The following is a 24000-nucleotide window of genomic DNA, read 5'->3' as shown; positions in this document are numbered from 1 at the left end:
ATGTGACAACTCGTTTCGCGTGGAAAGTATGTGCGTGGAGGCAGTAGGTTTCGCCCCCCTGTGGTCACATGGGTTTGTGGCGTGCTTTTCGAACTCGTTTATTGTATATCGCCACAAATATTCACAGAGATGATTGACTAACTTATCTTGTTTAATACCACCTCTACTTAAACGAGCTCGTAAAGCACGCCACAAACCCATGTGACAACTCGTCTCGCGTGAAAAGTGTATGCGTGGGGGCAGTAGGTTCCGCCTTCCTGCGGGGGGTTCCACTATTGTCAAACTAGACACATAGTGTGCCTTCAAAGTACATGCGTGGGCTTTCCACGCGTGAAAAGTTGTAAATATTTTTCAAACTTTTTTTGTTAATAACTTTTTAATAAAAAACGACTGCCGGCTAAAACCTTCTGAAGGTCACTTAGGAGGGTGACCTTGACAACATATGTCAAGATCAAGGTTATTGGCGAGTAGGGTCTTTTTATGCATAATTACCAAATATATAAATAGAAAGATCCGAGATAAAATATTTAATTCAAGTGAAAATCTGGATATCCGGCTCTTGTGTGAATCCAGATCTTGTGTGGATCCAGATCTTGTTCGTATTCAGTTCTTGTTCGGATACGAATCTTGTTCGGATCCGGATCTTGTTCTTATTGAATTGTTTGATGCTGTCTAGATTTCCGATTCAATTATTCGATCGTTAACCAGATCTCGGATTCAAATCTTATAAACGCGAGTTACCACAAACCATAAATCTTAAACACGAGTTACCGTGGAGATTGTCATCATTATTGAATTCATAATAATTATTAGGGGAGACCGGGGCTAAAACGTCTACGGGGTAAATACGTCTAATCAAATATCTCGGAACCTGTATATTGTGCGAACTCGCTATTAACATTGTAAACGCTGCTTATAGTACCCATGTGACCAACGGAGTTTCGGCAGGTTACCTGCCGTGTTATGATTTTTACGAAGGCAAACGTGTTTTCGAAAGGTGAAAGTTACATTTTCTGCGCGTGGAAATTTTGTAATATCTGCAATAATATTTGCTCTCCAAATCTCGAGGTACGTGATTATAAAGAGTAATGCATGCTGAACACGAATCCAGTGTAGTTTTTTCATTATCGTTGATGTCTAATATTTCGTGGGCGATCAAACCTGAAACTTGTGTTTGGGGCTAATCGGTCAGTAAGCAGTCCGGGTGCATTTCCAAGGCATTTTCGGGCTCACTGCATATGGAATATGGATGAGACGGGAATTACAACCGTTCAGACACCGAATAGAGTCATCGGACGTCAAGGAGTGAAACAAGTCGGGCAAGTGACTTCTGCGGAAAGAGGAACCCTCGTAACTATTTTTTAATAATGTTTCGCATAAAAATTTTAAATAAATTTTTATATTTTTCTCTTAAAAAACAATTATTGCATGTATCCTATTATTTTTTAGGATTAGATGTACGTATATGTATTGAAAATGCAGTGCAGACTGTTATACCCCGGCATTTTTGAGATTTCAATTTTTCCACCGTTGTCGTTTTTGCTCTATACCGGTTAAACAAAGCGACGTAGACAAAAATTTTCTATATAAATTTTGTAGCTAAAGGTTCACTCTTTACAGTGGTATACCACTTTTAACTACAATTATTTATTTTGTTGTTAAAAATCGGCACCGAAAAAAACGGACTGTTTAGCCCCGGTCTCCCCTATACTAAAATATAGAAATAATTTAGCTTGAACTAAATTTTAACTGCTGCTTATTCAATAAGTTTCTATTTCGCAATTTATTTATTGATTATTGAATAGCTGAAGAAAGAATTATAGAGTACAGTTCAAATAAGTTTTTATTTCTCAACGAAAACATAACATACAAAGTTAAATGTAGTGCTTAAAAATAAACATGTTTTGAATTTTTAAATTAATATCACAAAATTACGTTATCTAACTCAACCTAAGTGATATGTATAAATCCAAAAATTCAACCTAAGTGGTAGCTAGCTTTAATTTTCCCTTAACAAAATTATTATGCAAACAAATTTGTGTTACCTAACTCAACCCAAGTGACATGTATTTCAAAAAAAGATGTGAAATCTTTAAATTGCGCCAATTGCAAAGAGAATATATATATTGCTTTGAAAAATAATTGTTGCGCAAGTACTTTTAAGTAGGGGAGACCGGGGCTGAACCGCCAACGGGGTTGAACCGCCAAATCAAATATCTCGGAACCTGTATATTGTGTGAACTCGCTATTAACATTGTAAACGCTGCTTATGGTACCCATGTGACCAACGGAGTTTTGGCAGGTTACCTGCCGTGTTATGATTTTTACGAAAGCAAACGTGTTTTCGGAAGGTGAAAGTGAAATTTTCTGCGCGTGGAAATATTGTAATATCTGCAATAATATTTGCTCTCCAAATCTCGAGGTACGTGATTATAAAGAGTAATGCATGCTGAACACGAATCCAGTGTAGTTTTTTCATTATCGTTGATGTCTAATATTTCGTGGGCGATCAAACCTGAAACTTATGTTTGGGGCTTATCCGCCAGTAAGCACCCGGGGCTGGTCCGCCAGTCTCGTCACTGTGGCGCACCGGGCGCACGACTTCAGCTCACGGCGATTTCAGGTTAGGTTTCCCTCGAGCGTGATTCTGTCTTCCCTTGCACGTGCGTCAGTTTGTGTAGGAGGGAAATGGTACGCACGTATCGTCGCAAAACGGGTGTTTTGGCCGACCGAAAAGATGGCGGACCGTTGTTTTCGAGATCGCTCACGCTCACGGCACGTCGGCGAGGTACGGCGAGGCACGGCACGGCTCTAAGATCCCGCGATTTCCGCGCGAGAGTTGACATGCCGCGCGCGCGGTAGATCGTCCCGACTCCCGGCCGCGGTAAATCGTCGTTGTTGGTCGTTGTGTCAGTGACAGTCGCGCGTGCAACCGCATCGTCCAGCGTTCGCCGCATCGTCTCGGCGTCATTGTCGCCGCCGTTGTAGTGGTGGTGGTGTCGGTGGTGGTCATCGTCGTCGTCGTCGTCGTCGTGGTGGTGGTCGTGGCCGTCGTCGTCGTGGTGGTCGTGGCCGTCGTCGTCGTGGTGGTCATGGCCGTCGTCGTCGTCGTCGTCGGCGCGTCGAGGAATCGGCGCGAGGACGCCGTCGAGTCGGTAAAATGGTCGCGCTCCACCGCGAGCTTTTCTAACCCCCCTGTCGCTATTTATCGCTCCCCGCGAGAAACGCGGCTTGGTTAGGTTGCTCGAGGGTCCGCGCTGATCCTATGGCACCGGAACGCCGTCACGCGTATTCCCCGTGGTTGCCCGCGTTGACAATGTGACGTGCCGTTGGGGAGTTTACGATTTGGTTAACCTCTGTATTCACGTGCCTAAATTGTTTTATGGAATAGGTAAAACAATTATTTTTTAATAATGTTTTGCATAAAAATTTTAAATAAATTTTTATATTTTTCTCTTAAAAAACAATTATTAAAATGTATCCTATCATTTTTCAGGATTAGATGTACGTATATGTATTGAAAATGCAGTGTGGCGGATTAGCCCCGGGGGGTGGCGGTTCAACCCCGGCATTTTTGAGATTTCAATTTTTCCACCGTTGTCGTTTTTGCTCTATACCGGTTAAACAAAGCAACATAGATAAAAATTTCCTATATAAATTTTGTAGCTAAAGGTTCACTCTTTACAGTGGTATACCAGATTTAACTAAAATTATTTATTTTCTTGTTAAAAATCGGCACCGAAAAAAAATGGCGGTTTAGCCCCGGTCTCCCCTACTCTTCCTATTCCAACTCAAGTGGTAGTAGCTTTAATTCTCCTTAACAAAATTATAACGTTACAAAGAATTATTTTGATCACAAAGAATTGAAGAGGTAACAGTACAAAATAAAAATATTTAATTCAAATAAAATAAATAAATTTTTCTTGTAAAAAAACTTGGCGCTGCTTTTTTACTCCCGTCGCATTCTTCCCTAAATTATGTTTATTGGTTTTTTATTCAATCAAAAATTTTAGTACTTCATTAAATTTCGAAATCTGACAGCGCCAAGTTTCTGTACAAGAAAAATTTATTTATTTTATTTTAATTAAATATTTTTATTTTGTACTGTTACCTCTTTAATTCTTTGTGATTAAAATAATTCTTTGTAACGTTATAATTTTGTTAAGGAGAATTAAAGCTACTACCACTTGGGTTGGAATAGGAAAACCCTTGAATGGAAACACAAATATATGTAACACTTAGGTTTTATTTTTTAAAAGTAATTGCACAACAATTATTTTTTAAAGCAATATATATATTCTTTTTGCAATTGGCGCAATTTGAAGATTTTACATCTTTTTTTTGAAATAGGGGAGACCGGGGCTAAACCGTCCGTTTTTTTTTGGTGCCGATTTTTAACAACAAAATAAATAATTGTAGTTAAATGTGGTATACCAATGTAAAGAGTGAACCTTTAGCTACAAAATTTATATAGGAAATTTTTGTCTACGTCGCTTTGTTTAACCGGTATAGAGCAAAAACGACAACGGTGGAAAAATTGAAATCTCAAAAATGCCGGGGTTGAACCGTCTTCCCGGGGCTAATCCGTCACACTGCATTTTCAATACATATACATACATCTAATCCTGAAAAATGATAGGGGAACACGCGTGACGGCGTTCCGGTGCCATAGGATCAGCGCGGGCCCTCGAGCAACCTAACCAAGCCGCGTTTCTCGCGGGGGAGCGATAAATAGCGACGTTAGAAAAGCTCGCGGTGGAGCGCGACCATTTTACCGACTCGACGGCGTCCTCGCGCCGATTCCTCGACGTGCCGACGACGACGACGGCCACGACCACCACGACGACGACGACGACGACGACGACGACGACGATGACCACCACCGACACCACCACCACTACAACGGCGGCGACAATGACGCCGAGACGATGCGACGAACGCTGGACGATGCGGTCGCACGCGCGACTGTCACTGACACAACGACCAACAACGACGATCTACCGCGCGCGCGGCATGTCAACTCTCGCGCGGAAATCGTGGGATCTCAGAGCCGTGCCGTGCCTCGCTGTACCTCGCCGACGTGCCGTGAGCGCGAGCGATCTCGAAAACAACGGTCCGCCATCTTTTCGGTCGGCCAAAACACCCGTTTTGCGACGATACGTGCGTACCATTTCCCTCCTACACAAACTGACGCACGTGCAAGGGAAGACAGAATCACGCTCGAGGGAAACCTAACCTGAAATCGCCGTGAGCTGAAGTCGTGCGCCCGGCGCGCCACAGTGACGAGATTAGCCGGATTAGCCCTGGGTGCTTACAGACGGATTAGCCCCAAACACAAGTTTCAGGTTTAATCGCCCACGAAATATTATACATCAACGATAATGAAAAAACTACACTGGATTCGTGTTCAGCATGCATTAACTCTTTTATAATCACGTACCTCGAGATTTGGAGAGCAAATATTATTGCAGATATTACAAAATTTCCACGCGCAGAAAATTTCACTTTCACCTTCCGAAAACACGTTTGCCCTCGTAAAAATCATAACACGGCAAGTAACCTGCCGAAACTCCGTTGGGGTCACATGGGTACCATAAGCAGCGTTTACAATGTTAATAGCGAGTTCGCACAATATACAGGTTCCGAGATATTTGATTAGACGTATTTACCCCGTGGACGTTTTAGCCCCGGTCTGCCCTACATGTCACTTGGGTTGAGTTAGGTAACACAAATTTGTTTGTATAATAATTTTGTTAGGGAGAAATTAAAGCTACTACCACTTAGGTTGAATTTTTGGATTTATACATATCACTTAGGTTGAGTTAGATAACGTAATTTTGTGATATAATTTTGTTAAGAAGAAATAAAGCTACCACTTAGGTTGGATTTTTGAATTTACAAAATACATTGCGCGTGTACTTGTCGTCTTTTTTTACCTTTTTTGAAAAAGGTAATTTTGTACTAATATCACGCATTTTGTAGTGTTAAGAAGGGATCGGCAAAGAAATTTTTATTTTTTATTTTTTAATTATTCACCAAATTAGCAATAACAACAAATTAAATTTTTATTGAATTAGCAAATTAGTAATAGTGACAAAAAATTACTTATTACATAAAACTTAATAATATTTAGGTAAAAGTGAATTACAGATTAGGGGAGACCGGGGCGAAGTCATCACTATTTTTTTGGTGCCGATTTTTAACAACAAAACAAATAATTTTAGTAAAAGGTGGTATACCGTTGTAAAGAGTAAACTCTTGGCTACAAAATTTATAAGGACATTTCTGGTCTACGTCGCTTTGTTCAACTGGTATAGAGTGAAAACGACAAAGGTGCAAAAGTATGTCAAAATTGCCGGAGCGGAATCGTCACTCCATTCTCGGATTGAATTTTAAATGAAAATTCATAATTCCGGTCATGAAAAATAATAGGATACATTTTATTAATTATTTTTGAATAGAAAAATGGAAACATTAATTAAAAACACGATGGCGGAAAATAATTACAAGAAAAGCGCACACACTTATGTGCCCTACGCTCGCACGAAATGCACTGTTTCTCGTCAGCTCTATTCTGTCATCTCTGAGCACACGCATCACATATTATCCAAGTCCTTGCCGGAATCCGACCACAGCTGCTTTTTTGACTTTGATTTTTGCCCGAAGCCTCCATGATTTGGCTTGGTGATGACTTCGCCTCGGACACAGATTTTAAGTTTGATCGCTCATGAAATATTAGAAATCAACGAAAATAAAAAAATTTTCACTGGATTCGTGTTCAGCATGCATTACTCTTCAAAATCTCGAGATTCGGAGAGAAAATAATATTTAAAATATTTAAAATTTTCGACGCGCAAAAAATTTTACTTTTGACCTCCGAAAACACGTTTGTCTTAATGAAAATCACAATATGGCATATAATCTCACTAAACTCTGTCACATGGGCACCATAAGTAGTGTTTACAATATTAATGGCGAGTTTACACAAAATACAGATTTCGAGATAATTGTAGTGACGACTCCGCCCCGGACCCCCTACTTAAAAAATTTGTAATTTGTCAGAGAAAAATTTCTGGTTACGTGAAAGTTAGTATTTAGGTGAAAATTAATTAATTTCTTTTGCAAATTGGTATTTAATAGAAATAATTTTTTTATTATAAAAATAATTAATAGTTTGTCAAAAATGAGTTACTAGATACTTATTTGAAAATTAATAAATAGTGGAAAATAATTATTAATTTTTTCAATAATAAATAATTAATCTCAGGTAAATTAGTTATTTTAAAAATTATTAATTGATTTAATATAAATAATTTAATCTTTGTAGTTAAAAGTGGTTTAAAAAATAATTATGTTAATGTTGTGTGTATATATATATATATATATATATATATATATATATATACATGTATATATAATTTACCTCAGACTAATTATTTATTATTGAAAAAATTAGTAATCATTTTCCACTAATTATTAATTTTAAAATAAGTAGTAATTTATTTTTGAAAAACTATTAATTATTTTAATAATAAACAATTTATTTTTACTAATTACCAATTGGTAAAAAAAAATTAATTTATTTTTGCTTAAATACTAATTTTCACTAGTAACTAGACATTTTTCTCTGACATTTTTCTACTTCTACCTAAATATTATTAATTTTTACGTAATTAGTAATTTTTTGTAACTAATAACTAATTTTCTAATTCAATAAAATTTGAGGTAAATATGTAAAATAAAACGGCATCCTATCTGATTCTTTTGAAATTTTCAAATTTTGTGTATTTTGGATAGTAAAACAGATTCTCAGAAGGAAAATTGTCGCTCATGTTCCGTTTGTTTATAATTAATGCTTAAAATACCTCGATGTCGGTAAGTAAAGAAATAATAATTTATGTGGAATTTGGGTGAAAAAACGGTGCACGCCTGTTCAATAACGGTGGATGTATTTCAGTATAAAGGTGTGTGGTACAAAAAACGGAACTGTTCGCCGTGATCGCCGTCTTATTTCTGTCTCCTCTCTTCTCGCCGGCCTCTCACGCGCTTTCCCTACTTCTTCTATTCTACTTCGCCGAGTTTTCGCGAAAAGCCCCGACTGCCTGCCTCGACGCTCGTGTGTCCGAACGCGTCACGCGCTTGTCGGTACTCGTAACGGGTGTCCCTACATCTCGGCCATCCTGATAATCGTCTGCCCCAGGCGATTCTGAATCGTAGTCTTCGGCGTGTGAGTTTTTCCACGGCTTCATGGAGTCGGCCGCGGTCGTTGTTTTCTGAGGCCCTTCGCCGTCTATTTTTTCTACTTCGTAACGATCGTTGGCATTTATTTCCGTAACCCGGTATGGCCCCAGAGTTTTTTCTCGTAGCTTTAATCCTGGTCCGAGCTGAGTTCTGCGGATACCGACGAGGTCTCCCACGGTGTATTTCCTCGCGGCTTTCCTTTTTCTGTCGAATCCTCTTCGATTCTCCTCCTGTACGGTCAGTATTTGCTCCTTCGCTTTCGCTCGAATTTCTTCTCTTTCCTCGATGAATGCGTTTGCAATTTCCTCCTCGATGATTTCTTGCAGTTGCGGTTCCTCGTTCGTTCTCATCTTCGTCCCTGTTAGCAGCTCGAACGGCGATACTCCTATGCTTCGTTGGTGTGTGCAGTTGATGGCACGCTGCGCTTTGCTCACGTGCTTGTACCAATGCAATGGGTTCTCGATTGACAGCTTCGTTAGAATGGTAATGATGATCCGATTAATCCGCTCGACTTGGCCGTTGCCCCGCGGAATTCCTGTCGTTATTAGCGTGTGATGAATTGCCTCTTTTTCGCAATAGTCTTGAAAGTCATTCGACGTGAATGCTGTTCCCCTGTCAGTCACTATTCTTCTCGGGTTTCCGAATGTTTGTTGCATGATTTGTAATTTGTCCAGTACTTCGCTTGTTCCGATGGATTTCGTCGGGAAAATCCACGTGAATTTTGTGAACGCATCTACTGCGACGAGTAAATGGCGATAATTCTTCTTGGTGGATTTCAACGGTCCTAAATGGTCCAGATGAAGCATCTGCAGCGGCAAATCTTCCTTCGGGATGGGATTCAGAAATCCCTCAGGTTTTCCTCCTTTTTTTGATCCTAGAATGCACGGAATGCAATTCTGTATATGGAATTCGATTTTCTCTCGTAGTTTGTCGATCCAGTACTTGTCAGAGATCAAGTTCTCGGTCTTTCGAACGCCAAAATGTCCGATCTCGTGGGCTCGCTGTATGACCTCGGTTTGCATTCCTTTCGGTATGACCAATAGTTTATCGGTCTCGCTCGTCTTATACAGAAGGTCATGTTCGACGATGTAACCTTTGTAGCTTCCGGTCAACAGTGCCTGTCGTATCAATTTTACTCGTTCGTCCGTCTCTTGCGCTCTTTTAAGTCGTTCGACAAAGTCGTTTCGTATTGCGTATACTCCGGGATATCGGCTCAACGCGTCGACGTGTATCATCCTCTTGCCTGGCCGATGCTCAATCGTGTAGTCAAATTCCGTAAGGAACATGCCCCATCGAGCCACACGCGGGACCATGTCTTTCTTCTCCATCGTCCTCTCGAAGGCTGAGCAATCTGTAACGATTTTGAAAGATATCCCATGTAAGTATACACGAAATTTGCGTAGAGCTTTTATCACCGCTAGGACCTCCAGGTCGTAGCTCGCATAATTTCTTTCTGCGTCGGTCGTCTTGAGACTCATGTACTGCACTGGATGCAACTGCCGATCGTCTGGACAGCGTTGCAAGAGAATTGCTCCGTATCCTTCTTGAGAAGCGTCCGTGTGCAATTCTGTTTCGTATTTCGGGTTGTAAATACGTAGGACGGACGGCTCCGTGAGTATTTGCTTCAGCTTCTTGAATACTTCGCATTGGTCGTCGTCCAGCGTGATTGCGCCTTGTCGTCCACCTTTCAATGCATCAGTTAGTGGCCTCACTATGTTCGCATATCCTCCGATAAATTTTCGGAAGTGGCCTGCCAAACCTAGAAGGCTTTGTATTTGCTTGATAGTCTTTGGTTTCGGAAAATTGACTAGAGCTAACGTCTTATTCGGCGACGGCCTGATCGTGCCGTTCTTTACAACGTATCCTAGATATTCGATTGTTCGGCAAAGTAATTGACATTTTCCCCAATTGATCTCAAGTCCGTTACTCGCTGCAACTTCTAATACTCGCTTTAATTTAGCTACGGCGTCGTTTTCGTCTATCGCGGGAATTACAAGGTCATCCAAGTATGCGCAAACAATTCTTTCTTTGATCAATTCACGGAACGCGTGTACAATAAATTGCCGAAATACTGTGGGCGATGTGCAGAGACCGAATGGAGCTCTGAGAAACTCATATTGTCCCGACGGCGTTACGAACGACGTATATTTTTGACTTTCTTCGTCTACTCGCACGTGAAAAAATCCGTTTCGTAAGTCTAGCGTGCTAAAGACCCGCGCGTTCACCAGCTTGTCTATCTGCTCGTCGATTATTGGCAACGGGAAGTGATCTCGCACGATTTTTTTGTTTAACTTTTGAAAATCTATGCACACTCTGGCTTCGCCGTTTTTCTTGCGCGCAACTACTATCGGACTCGCGAATTCTGAGTAACTTGGTTTAATTATTCCCGTCTCAAGCCAATTTCCGATTTGTTCGTCTACTTCGCGCTTTTTCCGTTATGTATGTCTCCGCGGACCTTGCCACATTGGCTTTTCATCTTTCAGAATAATCTTTAATTTTATCGACGATTCCAACGTTTTATTCGGTTTGTATGAATCTACTAATCTTTTTACTTCGTTACGACACGCGACGCTCACGTCTAACCCGATCTCTACGTTTTTTATCTCGTTTTCTACTTGTATGTTGAGAATCGAATTTTCTCCTTCAGATAATTTTATTACTTTCGTCTCGTTCTTTCTTATATGCAATTCGGCTACGTTTAATATTTCGCTACCGATCATGACGCGATCTGGAATGTCGTCGGCGTTGACAATGTGGTAGGTAAGTGGATAGTTTACTTTATCGACCACCGTGTCGATTTTGCAGCGACCCATGGTGCGGATCTTCACGTTCTTTGGCCCCTTCAGAGCCTCGGTTTCCGGATCGTAGTTCGGTGAACCCAGTTCCAAATACTGGTCCACGCGCATCAGATGGTAGTCGCTCGCTGTGTCCACGCGGCTGGTGACGTCCTTCTCCCCGATTCGGATGGTTTTGTAGACTCTGTTGAGCCCTGCGCCCACGCACAGGACTTGGCTGGTACTCGCTGTCGTTCCGCTCGTCTTTTCCGACTGATTCGTGCCTCGTGTGCTCGGGCCTCGTGCTCCGGGTTTGGTACAATTGCGAGAAATGTGTCCAAACTCGTTGCATTTGAAGCATTTGGCTCCGCTTTCTTTATGCTCGCAGTTTCGGCTGAGATGTCCGGTCTCCCCGCAGTTGTAACATCGCGGCGTGGGGGTAGTGGAAGCTTCCTTCGCTGCTGGTCCCGTGTTGCTCGCCCCTTTCGTCGCTGACTCATGGCCGCTCGTCGTTTTGGCCGCCCGCTTCTCGCGACCTCCTTTACCGACTTTACTTTTGATTGCCTCGTAGTACCCCATTTTGTCTTTAAATTCAGCATACGTTTTAGCGCCGTAAAGAATGGTTTTGTTTGATTCGTAGTCTTGTATACCATCGATTACGTATTGAATGATTTCTGGCTCTGATAAATTTCCTCGCTTACCGATTTTGCGCATGTGCAAAATATACTCCTGGTACGACTCGGTCGCGAGTTTGTGACGCTTCGTGAGGAGCTGATGTATCTCCCGGCTATCCACTCTCGTCTTAAATTCGTCCTTAAGCGCCCTCCTCAGGTCTTGCCATGATTGAAAATTTTCCTGAGATTCGAGCCACAATTTTGCAACGCCTGCTAGGGATTTTTTCGCGAACACCAATGTTTGCAGCGAATTCCAATTATACAGCGCCACGTCTTCTTCGATATGTTCTATCCACTGATCGATCGATAGAGAGATATCGTCGCCTTTGAATTTTAGTATCGTGCTTTCGACGTCTCGAAATTGTATTTGATTTGGGGAGGGGCCTATGGCGCCTAACGGTAATACCTGTTGTGTTGTCATGGCTGCCTGCGTTTGTTTCAGCCGCTCGATTTCTTGCCGGAGACGTTCGTTTTCCGCGGCTGTTGACTCAGCGCCCGTCTCATTTTTTTGTCCGCCGATCATTTCGCCGTTCCTTTGATTTGGCCTCTTTGCAACAAGATGGCCGTCTCCGCTTTTCTTCAAACTCTTGAACCGTCCGGTGAGACTACACCTCGCACGTGTTGCAAATCCTTTCGCTCTTTTCCCTTTTGTCCTACCTTCCCTCGTCTTCGGCGTTACTGGGAATTGTCCGTGTAGTTCCGCAGCCTCTCCCGTCGCTTCGCCACTCGATGCTTCGTCTTTCTTCCTCTCGTCTTCGTCTTCGGCGTTACTTAACGGCTCCTTCCTTTCGTCCTCCGTCTTGCTGCTTCCCTCGTGCCGGACACGTGGTCAGACACGAATTCGGGGTTTTCGTCGTGCAATTTCGCCTTTCACGTCCACGCACTTGTCTTTTCACATCCCGGACGAGCCCCCAAAAGATGTGGGATTTGGGTGAAAAAACGGTGCACGCCTGTTCAATAACGGTGGATGTATTTCAGTATAAAGGTGTGTGTTACAAAAAAAGGAACTGTTCGCCGTGATCGCCGTCTTATTTCTGTCTCCTCTCTCCTCGCCGGCCACTCACGCGCTTTCCCTACTTCTCCTATTCTACTTCGCCGAGTTTTCGCGAAAAGCCCCGACTGCCTGCCTCGACGCTCGTGTGTCCGAACGCGTCACGCGCTTGTCGGTACTCGTAACGGGTGTCCCTACATTTATAAATATATATTTTGCTTCTTACTATTAGATCACATGTTATTTACAACTTTATTCAATTATATATTTTAAAAATATAATATAGTATATGCTAAAGCCGATCCAGCCGCGTAATAACGATTATATCGAGATCTCAAAATCTCGGGTACTCGCAACTCGTCGCGTCGCGTAAAGATACACCGGATACACGGTCTCGGTCCGTGTATACTTGGCGCGAGACACTACCGTGTCTTGATATCTTTCTATCCTGGCCGATAAGAGGTCCATATATTTGGCCCCTCATCTACGACAAAATACAAAAATATTAATATATTCGGATTGTACATCGTTTGTACATGAATGTACTATGATTTTTAGTGTTTGTACATTCTTGGTTAATTAAAAAAAAATAAAAAAGTTTTACTAACAAGACCTCTAAAAGTTAGCCCCTCATTATTTAAAAAATAATGATAAATCACAGTTTATTGTGCTTAATCGTTTGTACATCGTTTGTACATCGTTTGTACATCGTTTGTACATCGTTTGTACATTTTTAATAATTGATTTACTTTTCATTTAAATATAGGGTTGTGTGGGGTGATGTGCAACATGGGGTGATGTGCAACGTTTCCGATTCCTGGTCTGCATGTCGACATTTGACAGAACCGCATACTGCCATCTGTTTGTGTTGACAGTACCTTGTTTTAGATAAATAACTCGCGAGATAGCACGCACCCTGGTTTGCTGTACGAAAAGCAAGTTAAATTTCTCGAGCTGAATGTAATTTTTGCTTTTCACATTCATAGTGATTTCGTGAATTGGTTTTAGTCATCTTATAGGTAAATATTTTTATATTGTTAGTTTTTCAAGTACTTTTGATAATCCAAAGCGATTTTGTGATTTTCTTACATTGTGTTGGTGTCACGCCAGTCCGCGCAAAATAGCGTGTTTGGGGTGATGTGCAACATGATGTGAAATGTGTCGACATGCAAGGTCGCAACTATTTTACTTGTGACAACTGCGATTCAGATGATGAAAAATAAAGTTTTTTGCGTTTTTCCTTTCATTATATTAATTTTTAAGCGATAAATAAATAAGAAATCAAATAAAAAATGATTTTTTTTTTTTCAGGTCGATTACAACACAGTGAAATTTTTTGTTCACCAGATTTCGTTTAATTTGTATTTAAGAAGCCCAAATTTAACATTTAAGTCGATTGATGTCGATATTCATGCATTTTTTACCTTAACTAGACATTACAGACGCGCGCGCTTCGCGCGCGCCATTTAGCTTTAACATTATGCTATTACTATTACACTATTAACCCTTGATACACACAACTGTCAAAATATACAATGACAGCTGCAAATAACTCGCACAACGCATCGAGATAACCAATCGGCATCGCGGAAAAGAGGCTTCAATTTTTCGATACAAACGAAATTCACTCAGTTAACACGCCTTTTTTAAAAGTGGATTTTACCTGTGTTGCACATCACCCCAAGAAAATTTGAAAATGCTAAAACAGACGTTTTTGAAAACTCGAAAAATTTTTAAGAAAAATTTAAAATTTTGAAAATCTAATCACGCAGAATTTTAGTATTTTCCTTCCTCTACATTATACAGCCATGATATATTCAAGAATTTGATTTTTGGATATGTTTTCCGAGCAACGCGTGAAAGTGTTGCACATCACCCCACATAACCCTATATTTTTTTGTTTAAAATATAAATAAATAATTTTTATTTGAATTCGGTGGGTAAATCTTCGGCTGGTAAGTGCGTTTACATTGGCGTCAATTCTACCAATGTCAAGACTCAAACAGTAGCCAACTGTTAAAAGGAAAAAAATCGCTTTACAATACTTTATGTAAATGCGTAAACACTTACGAAATTGTTTACGTGAGTTTATTTTGACAGACTTGGTTATGTCATCGGCGATATTTTGTTTGTTGAATAAAAGTCATAAAATTCTAAATAAATAGTACAATTTGTTACAAATTAACATAACTCTCCACTTGTATGTTGTTTTTTTTGCGACCTTTATAGTGTACACGTGGGTCTGTCGCGTCCGACGTTATTTTCCCGAGTGGGACTCAATTGACCACGTCATCAATTGGCCGATTTAAAATAAAAATATCTGATTGGTTGGTGAAAAACTCCGGGCACCGGGGGCTGTGGTCAATCGCAACGTAGCACAAAACATCTGTCTACATTGTAATTGACGATTTGATAGTCATTTTGATAAACATCGTTTATTATTTAATATTTTATTTTTAATGATTTACACGCAGATGTTGTTTTGGCACCGACGCCGTAGACCCACGTATACAGGTAGAGGGATAATAATTATTATTTTAATTAGTGTATAATATTTTCAAATAAATATTTATTACTTTATTTATTTTATTTTTTCTCTTAACAGTTATAACATATATATTTAATTAAACATATATATATATATAACATATATATTTTTTCAATGTAAACGCACTTACCGGCCGGAGATTTACCCGCTGAATTCAAATAAAAATTATTTATTTATATTTTAAACAAAAAAATATATATTTAAATGAAAAGTAAATTAATTATTAAGAATGTACAAACGATTAAGCACAATAAACTGTGATTTATCATTATTTTTGAAATAATGAGGGGCTAACTTTTAGAGGTCTTGTTAGTAAAACTTTTTTATTTTTTTTTTAAATTAACTAAGAATGTACAAACACTAAAAATCATAGTACATTCATGTACAAACGATGTACAATCCGAATATATTAATATTTTTGTATTTTGTCGTAGATGAGGGGCCAAATATATGGACCTGCCGATAAGTCATAAGTCATGCATATCGATCTGATTTACCTGCTGAGTCGATAATAACGCGCGCATGGTTTATCATCAGAAGCGATATTAGCGTCGCATAGTGTCGAAAAAGTGAAAGGGACAACAATTTTTTAGGGCGACGACGACGATAATGATATAACGACGTATCTTAATCGAAATATTTACATTTCGGATTTTGCATCGTAATATCTCCGCTCGTAGGGCATGTAGAGGAAAAATAAAAACACTTTTATTATATATATCCCCAAGCTATCGATTGAGCCTACTTAAAACTCGATCCGTTCAGTCATTATCGAGATCTCAAAATCTCGGGTACTTGCAACTCGTCGCGTCGCGTAAAAGATTCACGGTGCGGTCCCGCTTCGCGTGTACTTGGCGTGAGAATTTTACCGTGAGAATTTTACCATTACCATGTCTCTTGATAAGTAATTTATTAGAAAGTAAGTTTCGATTTTGGAAAAGAAAATTATTTCTATGTTTAAGTATAATAATTATTATGAATTCAACAATGACGAAAATCTCTATGGTAACTCGTGTTTAAGATTTATGGTTTGTGGAAACTCGTGTTTATAAGATTTGAATCCGAGATTTGGTTAACGATCGAATAATTGAATCGAAAATCTAGACAGCATCAAACAAATTCGAATCTAAACAAGATTTGGATCCGAACAAGAACTGAATCCAAACAAGATCCGGATCCGAACAAGATCCGGATCTTGAATCGAATATTTTTTCTCGGATTTATCTCTATTTCGGATATCTGGATATTCGAATATTTGTATATCCGGGCATGATCGTCAGCGTCAGCCCTAGTTTTTTTTATATAAATCGTGCGAGGTTTTTTATGTTGTGCGTTATTAGGCGATGTCATGTCTTTATTTACTTATTATAGATTTTCACTTGAAAAGAACCCAAACTAAGGCAAGGGTCGAAATGTCTGAATTTTGTTTCTATTGTTGTTAGTTAGTTGAGTTAATAAAGAATATTTTTAGTACCATAACCTTTTTGTCTAAAACATTTTTTCATATACCTCACAGTTTAAAGATATTCACTCGTAATCAAATATATGGAATTTCTCTCGAGGAGTTATTTCAACCCCTAAACATGCTTAGAAGCCAATTAAAAAAATACGTGTGTTATTTTTCGCTACTTTATAATATATCCAAAGCCCATCAAAATCAATGAGGGACAGTCCCAAACGTTCCCTTGTAAGTCTAGGAAAATGGAGAGTGCATGATTTTATTGAATTGATTCTATATTACATTTCTGAAGATTTTCGGTTTCTACTCGTGCTTTTAGTATATTAAGTGTTATTCACTATATTAAGTGCAAACTCGTGTAGACAAATGTACGGACGGTCTTGTGAACGCGACTTTCAAATGCTTATATATAATTTAGAAACTATAATCATAGAAAATTGAAACTTTTCATTAGTGATACAAGTACTACACATACTAAAAATTTTTTTAAATGTTTTTTTTATATAAATTGTTCGGGGTTCTTTCTTTGTAGTTAGTCTGAAACATGTAACTGATTAATTAAGAATTATATATGCTATGCCCAAACTCTCTCTTAAGAAACTCTCTTTAAAAAGTTGCTCAAGTCAAGAAGGATCGAGCCCATAAACCAAAGGTATCTTAAGTTTTATGATCAGTGCTAGCCACAAATAAATTTTGCGAGCCCACCGCGATAAATTACGGTGATCGTGGATCAATCACGTAAAAATGATCGTTCTCATCGCTTTTGTATTATTTGCATATGCATTTGACACAAAACGTTGATTGTGCTCATAATTTTTGATATAATACGTGCAAAAGATACACAGAATCTCCTCCAGAGATGCGTCGGGAGCTTAGAAGTAACTTGCACGTCTATACCTTTTTAAATTCAAAAAGGACATTCTGGATTATTAATGCACCTTATCGTACTTATGTCATTATAACTGCAAAATATATAAAATGCAATATATAATATTTCAGAGTCTCGGCGTTGTCTTGTACGTATTAGTTTGCGGTGCTCTACCATTTGATGGACCTACAATGCAGTTGTTACGATCTGTGGTTGTCTCAGGGAAATTCAGAATACCATTTTTTATGTCTGCAGGTAGATATATATATATACACATATATATAAGGTAATTATTTAATAGGCAATACTTGATTATTTACTATTATTTAGTAACTTATAAGAAAAGGTCACAATTAAATTAACCAAATATCGATTTTAACTATATCTTTTCGAAATGTACAGAAAGATAAATCGATATGTATTCGGGTATTTTATCCAACAAGTTCTAATAATCAAGATTTTAATCTTTATAATTTCACGTGTTCCATAATTTGTGATATACATATATATATATATAAGTTTTAAAAAAAAGATTATGGTATCCATAAAAGCATTGATCAGCATAGCAAGGAAGGTGCAGCAAAAAAATAAGTTTTATAGTTCGATTTCATTGTTTTTTTTGTTTTTTTTAAATTTAATTTTTTAAATTTATATATATAAATAAAATAAAAAACAAATAAAATTCATGTTGCCTGAGAAAGATGTTGAAACTATTGATAGATAGATAATGGTACTTTATTTACCCCAAAGGTCTTAAAGGGCGTTTTTTACCATAGGGACGTACCCAACCCTGTACAATCTTTTTCCAACATCATCTTATCCACTCATATGGCGTTTTGAAGGGACGTACCCAACCCTTTACAAACTTATACCCGACCTGGCCATCGCGGCCCTTTACATCCTCTTTCCCTCCCTCCCTTCCCCGCCCCTTACCCTTTCCCCTCTCCTTCCGTGCACTCTTCCTATCCCACTCCTTCCTAGCCTACACCATCTCCCATTCCTCCCTCTCCTCAGTCCACCTCCACTCTCTGTCCTCTATCCATATTCTCCTAATCCCCTTTGCCAGATCCTCTATCCATTCCATATCCCCCACTACCCTACCGTTCGTCTTTCTTCTCCTCTTACTTCTCCTTCGGCCTTCACCCCTTCTCTTCGATTGCGCCGGAAACGGAAGTCCTTCTCGGAACCCCTCTTCTCTTCCTCTTCGTCTTATCTCTGCTCTCTTCACTCGTTCTCGTGCCCTCTGTCCTCGATCTCCACTCTTGCAATGCCCAAATATCCCTCTCTTTCTTTCTCTCCTCTCACCCTTCTTGTAGCGGCCAGTTGCCTCCTCGATACCTTTCTCCTTCTCTTTTATACTATTCTCCACCTTCACCTTTTTCTTCTCTCTCCCTCTTCTAACCCTTTTCTTAACTTTCCTTCTGCGATTCTTTTCACCTTCTCTGCTTACTTTCACCCGATCCCACTCTTTGTCAGCCGACACACGTGTTTATACGTGCTTGCTCTGTACTCGTCTCTCAATCGATTTCTCTCCTTTCGATCAATCGATCTCTCCGCTAGTCCCCCATTCGTCGCCGCAGCAATCGACCCTTCCACTCGTCTCATTTGTCGCCGCGCTGCGCGCGCCGCTCGCCGCCTCGCAGGCCCCGTGAGTTCCGAGTGCTGCACCTCGACGCCCCGCAGTGGTGCCAGCTCACTCTTTTGAAGAGGACGACACCCCGCGCCGTCTCAGTCCCAGCCGGAGCCCACCACCGCTACGCCATCTCGCCAGCCACACTTGCCGCGCGCCACCATCCTGTCACGCTGGGCTGAGTTCGAAAACTTCACTCGGGCGCACACCGCGTCACTCTATCCTCGTTATTTACTAAAAGTTGAACAAGGACAGAATGACGCTGGTGTGCACCCGAGTGAAGCCCCCGAACGCAGCCCTGACATGGCCTACGTCATCACTCCTCTTCCTCTGTCCCTCGCCTCTGACGTCCCTTCTTCTTCTTCCTTCCTTCTTCGCATCCTAACCTCCAACACTTCTTTCCGAAATTCCAATCTTACACTCCAGCCACCTCTTTCTCGGAGCCTCCTCCACTTCCTCGGCCTCGTCCGTACCTCCTTCATCGACTCCACCCTACCGCTCCATTTTCCTTGCCTTTCCTCTTTCCAAAAAACTTTTTCTCTCCACTTAACACCAAGCCATCCGTCCGCTCCGAACACCCATCCCCTCCATGTTGAAACTATTGTTAACCGGTTATTGCGATAAATATTACCACATGCCTCAGTAGTCGAATTGGTAGGACACGGAATGAGGGAGGTTCCAGGTTCGAATGGCTGAGGTAATTTTTTTTGCAATAAATTCTTTTTAATAGTTAAATCCAATCGATTTAATTACGGGGAGGGAGGAGATTTTACTAAGGGAGACCGGGGCTAGTTGGTACATGGGGCAAGTATACGGTAATTATTGTAAAAGTTACAAAAGATAATATTGCATAAAAAATATAGTATTTTCGCAAAAATATTGCGATAATATTTCAATTAGTTATTTTAGGCTGAGTAGCGTATTTTTACAAACAGAAAATATTTTTAGTTTTATATAGCCGAAAGTAAAATAAATCAGTGATATATTAAATGTTATACTTATAAATCTGGTCATCATATCATAATTCTAACTGTCTTTAAAATCTTTACTTTAAACGTAATAACTTCCAGTTATGTTAACGTCTTAAAACATTTTTTTGTTTAAACAATAAATCAAAATATCTAAATATGGCAGGTCGGGGTAGATTGTTACAGCTTTCTACTTATAATTTCGACCATCTCCGTCGATGTAACACATAACCTTGGTATAACAACGGCAGATATTTTAATCTTATGTAAGATTTCACCGTTAATGTCTCTTACGTATCAGAACCAGTCAATACAGAACATCAGTTACATTATATCTATATCATAATTTTGCACTTAACGGTGAAATGTAATATGACACATGTTGTTACATGTTATTATTTTTCTTTATTAAATATATTACCTATACTTTAAAAATTGGATCTTTCACAACTTAATCCGGTACTGTAACAACTTACCCCATATATCTAACTATTACAAATGTCGTCTTCTTATAATTGTTATTGGTGCAACAAAATTAATTATACTATTAAGTTAAAAAAAATTTTTTATGTTGTATAAGCATGCGGCTATTGAAAAATTCTTTCGCGACTTGTATTCCATTTATTAGTTACATGTAAAAAAAATTTTTTTTTTAAGTGTATCAACTAGCCCCTGTCTCCCTTACTCCAACGAGAACTGTGTTGTAAATATGACAAATCTAGTCGGCGCGCAGTTTTCTAAGGTTGGAAAAGATATGTGTAATACACAAATATATATATATATATATATATATATATATATATAATTATTAAGCTACTAAGGTCCAAGCTCGGATCGTAAATGGGTTTAATCTAATTTGATTGTATTTTTGATATAAGTCTCTTATGAAAGTTAGATCGGAGTCAAGTATTTCTGTGTTGTCCCAATCAAAGGCGTGGTTAAATTTAGTAATATGTTCGGAGATTACAGAATGCTTAAAAGAGTTTGTCTTAATTTTGTTTTTGTGTTCATTAAGTCTAGTTGTTTTTTTTTCTGTCTTATATATGAGACATTACAGTCTTTACACGATATTTTATTGATTACGTTATTGTTTAAAATTATTGGATTTGTATCTTTATGTACCTTAACAAACTTGCTGAGATTATTACGACAACTATACTCTATCATGTGCTCATCACCGTTTAACAAATGGGCTTTTCCTGTTTTTAATAAACAGGATGACTATGAATTTTTTATTATTTGACGCTGTGTTATCTCTAGTCTGATTCTCCGATTTAACTTCTCCTGTGTATGTTTAAATTTACTGTTGAATAAACATTTAAATCTCAAATTAATTTTTTTGAAGATCAATTTAAGAGAATAATTCAATAAAATATCAGTAACTATTTCCAAGTTTTTCTTATGAAACATATAGAGTGAGACAATACGATGGCTCTTGTCAACTAAGCTAAAGATCGTGTCTATCGGGTGATCAGAAAGACATGAAAGGTATCTGCCTAGTAACTAGTTAATTAATTAAAAGTTAAATAAAAAAGTCAAAAAGTTAATAACTTAGCTTACAAGGAAACCTCGCGAACTCGAAAATTCTGATTTTATTTAGAAAAATTTCTAAATTTCTAAATTCATCTTTTTACTCCCCCTACATGTGTGGGAAGTTTCATTAAAATCAGAATTTTCGAGTTTGCGAGGTTTCCTTGTTAGTTAATTTAAAATGAGTTAATTTTTAACTTTAACTACTTTTTTTTAAACACAAAATTAAACTTATTAACTTTTTTTCCCAAATTGAAAATTTTTTTTATTTTTTTAGCACATGTAGAGCAATTGTTTAGTGCAGGTGGCTTACTATTTGACGATTTATGAGGCAAATCAGTCGATCGTTATTTTGAAATAACGCATCAAAAGGGATATTGTTTGACTTACCTTAAGAAGAAAAGGTTCTATAAACATATGCCCTAAACTGCTTCGTTTTCAAATACAGGATGTCAAAGACGCACGCCCCTGGTGAATGTAAAAATGTTTTATTAGTACTGGAAAAATAGTTCTTAATACCACATGTACGCATACCAAATTTGAATAAATATCTTTAAACGTTTTTCAAATTTTCGAAAGGACTATACAAAAAGTAGACCCAAATGGGAAACTCATCGCAGTTCGACGAAATTTGGCAGGGACATTTATATTGGCTTTAGAATCATGCCGGAGAGAGAATTTTTGTTTTGACACTCGTCTGGAATGGAAGTGGTGAAACGTGCAAAAAGCGAAAAAGACGATAAGTTTGATTGTAAACAGCACCAGTGTGAAAAGGTAAAAAATCAACTGTTTTGCTATTCGGCAACAATATTAAGTGGAGGACATTGCCATATATGCAGTATGTCTCATTTTCAATGCTCCAGGCAAATATCTCGAATATGGAAGATATGGGAAAACAAAAGTTTTAGACAAAAGTTGTAGAATATTAAGGAGAACAAATAATGGTAAAATTATTTTTAAAAAAGACATGTAGTTGCATATTGAAAATGACATAATTTTTTTGCAAAGCAACAATTGTGTTTTTTTTATACCAATTGATTTATCTTATTATTGTGTACATAAAAGTCTTAACCCCTTCGTTGGCAGAGAGAATTCGACAAAAAGTGCCCAAAATGGCAGGAAAATTTTTTTATCCTGAAAATTTGTACCCTGGGGTTTTTGAGGGCGCTAATTACGAATCTGAACTTAAAATTCGAAAATTTAAAATGGCGGATCCAATATGGCGGACAAAAATACAAAAAACGGATTGATTTGAGTTTGTATTTCGCTCCATGTTATTGGATTCGCCATTTTGAATTCCTTCATTTTAAGTTCAGCTTCGCACTCAGCGACCCCAAAAACCCCCGAGTGGCAAATTTCATCCCAATCAAGTAATTTTTTGCACTTTCATCCGCCATTTTGGATCCGCCATTTTGAATTTGCAAATTTTGAATTCAGATTCGTAATCAGCGACCCCAAAAACCCCCGTGTAAGACTTGAATGCCAAATCTGAGCAAGATAAATAGGAAAAAAAAATCAAACTAGCACAGTAAACAACTGTGCCGCAAACACGTAGAACTACGTCTACTGCACAGTATGGGCACAGCAACAACTGTGCCGCAATCAACACGTAGCACTACGTCAACTGTCAATGATGATGATTGACGTGATCAAGGAAGGCCAAGGCCCACACCGGGATGTAGCGCCGAGTTCATCATCAGTGACAGTTAACGTAGTTCTACGTGTTTGCGGCACAGTTGTTACTGTGCCTGTTTGATTTATATTTTTGTTTATTTTTTAAGCAACAACGTAGAACTACGTCAACTGTCACTGATGATAAACTCGGCGCTACATCCCGGTGTGGGCCTTGGCCTTCCTTGATCACGTCAATCATCATCATTGACAGTTGACGTAGTGCTACGTGTTGATTGCGGCACAGTTGTTGCTGTGCCCATACTGTGCAGTAGACGTAGTTCTACGTGTTTGCGGCACAGTTGTTTACTGTGCTAGTTTGATTTTTTCAAACATAAATTTATTTTAAAGAAATAAAACAATAAATGTTTTTCTATATTTACTTTTATGTCAGAAAACATAAGTGTGTGTGTGTGTGTGTGTGTGTGTGTGTGTGTGTGTGTGTGTGTGTGTGTGTGTGTGTGTGTTTTTGTTTGTGTGCACGCGCGGGCGAGTGTATATAGGGGTGTGCGTGCGTACATGCATATTTATGCAAAATTAAATATTTTTCTTTAAAACCATGTTTAATATTTTGTCAATCCTCTTTATCATTCTTATCGCTGAACTCTAAATTTTAATTTGTGTGTGTGTGTGTGTGTGTGTGTGT

At 38.8% G+C, this 24000-nt stretch overlaps 2 protein-coding genes across 3 annotated transcripts in view; one reads left to right on the top strand and one right to left on the bottom strand.

Moving 5' to 3' along the window:
• LOC139777845 (serine/threonine-protein kinase SIK3) overlaps positions 1-24000 on the top strand; it is a 196087-nt gene that overhangs the window by 3360 nt on the left and 168727 nt on the right. For both annotated transcript variants that reach the window (XM_071715484.1, XM_071715485.1), the window contains one exon: positions 17687-17810. In XM_071715484.1, the coding sequence (XP_071571585.1) occupies positions 17687-17810 (124 nt within the window). Of the gene's footprint in view, positions 1-17686; positions 17811-24000 lie in introns of those variants that run through there.
• On the bottom strand, positions 10668-13347 carry LOC139777846 (uncharacterized). Its single transcript, XM_071715486.1, has one exon. It carries the CDS (start codon positions 12210-12212, stop codon positions 10677-10679), a length of 1536 nt encoding a protein of 511 aa, XP_071571587.1. The 5' UTR covers positions 12213-13347; the 3' UTR covers positions 10668-10676.

Source organism: Temnothorax nylanderi, unplaced genomic scaffold, assembly GCF_030848795.1.
Source record: "Temnothorax nylanderi isolate EJ_2023f unplaced genomic scaffold, tnyl_v1.0 TNYL_tig0166_pilon, whole genome shotgun sequence".
Taxonomy (NCBI): Eukaryota; Metazoa; Arthropoda; class Insecta; order Hymenoptera; family Formicidae; genus Temnothorax; species Temnothorax nylanderi.
This window is presented reverse-complemented; position numbering and strand designations above follow the sequence as displayed.

Bases quoted from the DNA above. Each gene is read 5' to 3' on its own strand.
- LOC139777846 (XM_071715486.1), bottom strand. From the start codon at position 12,212: ATGATCGGCGGACAAAAAAATGAGACGGGCGCTGAGTCAACAGCCGCG.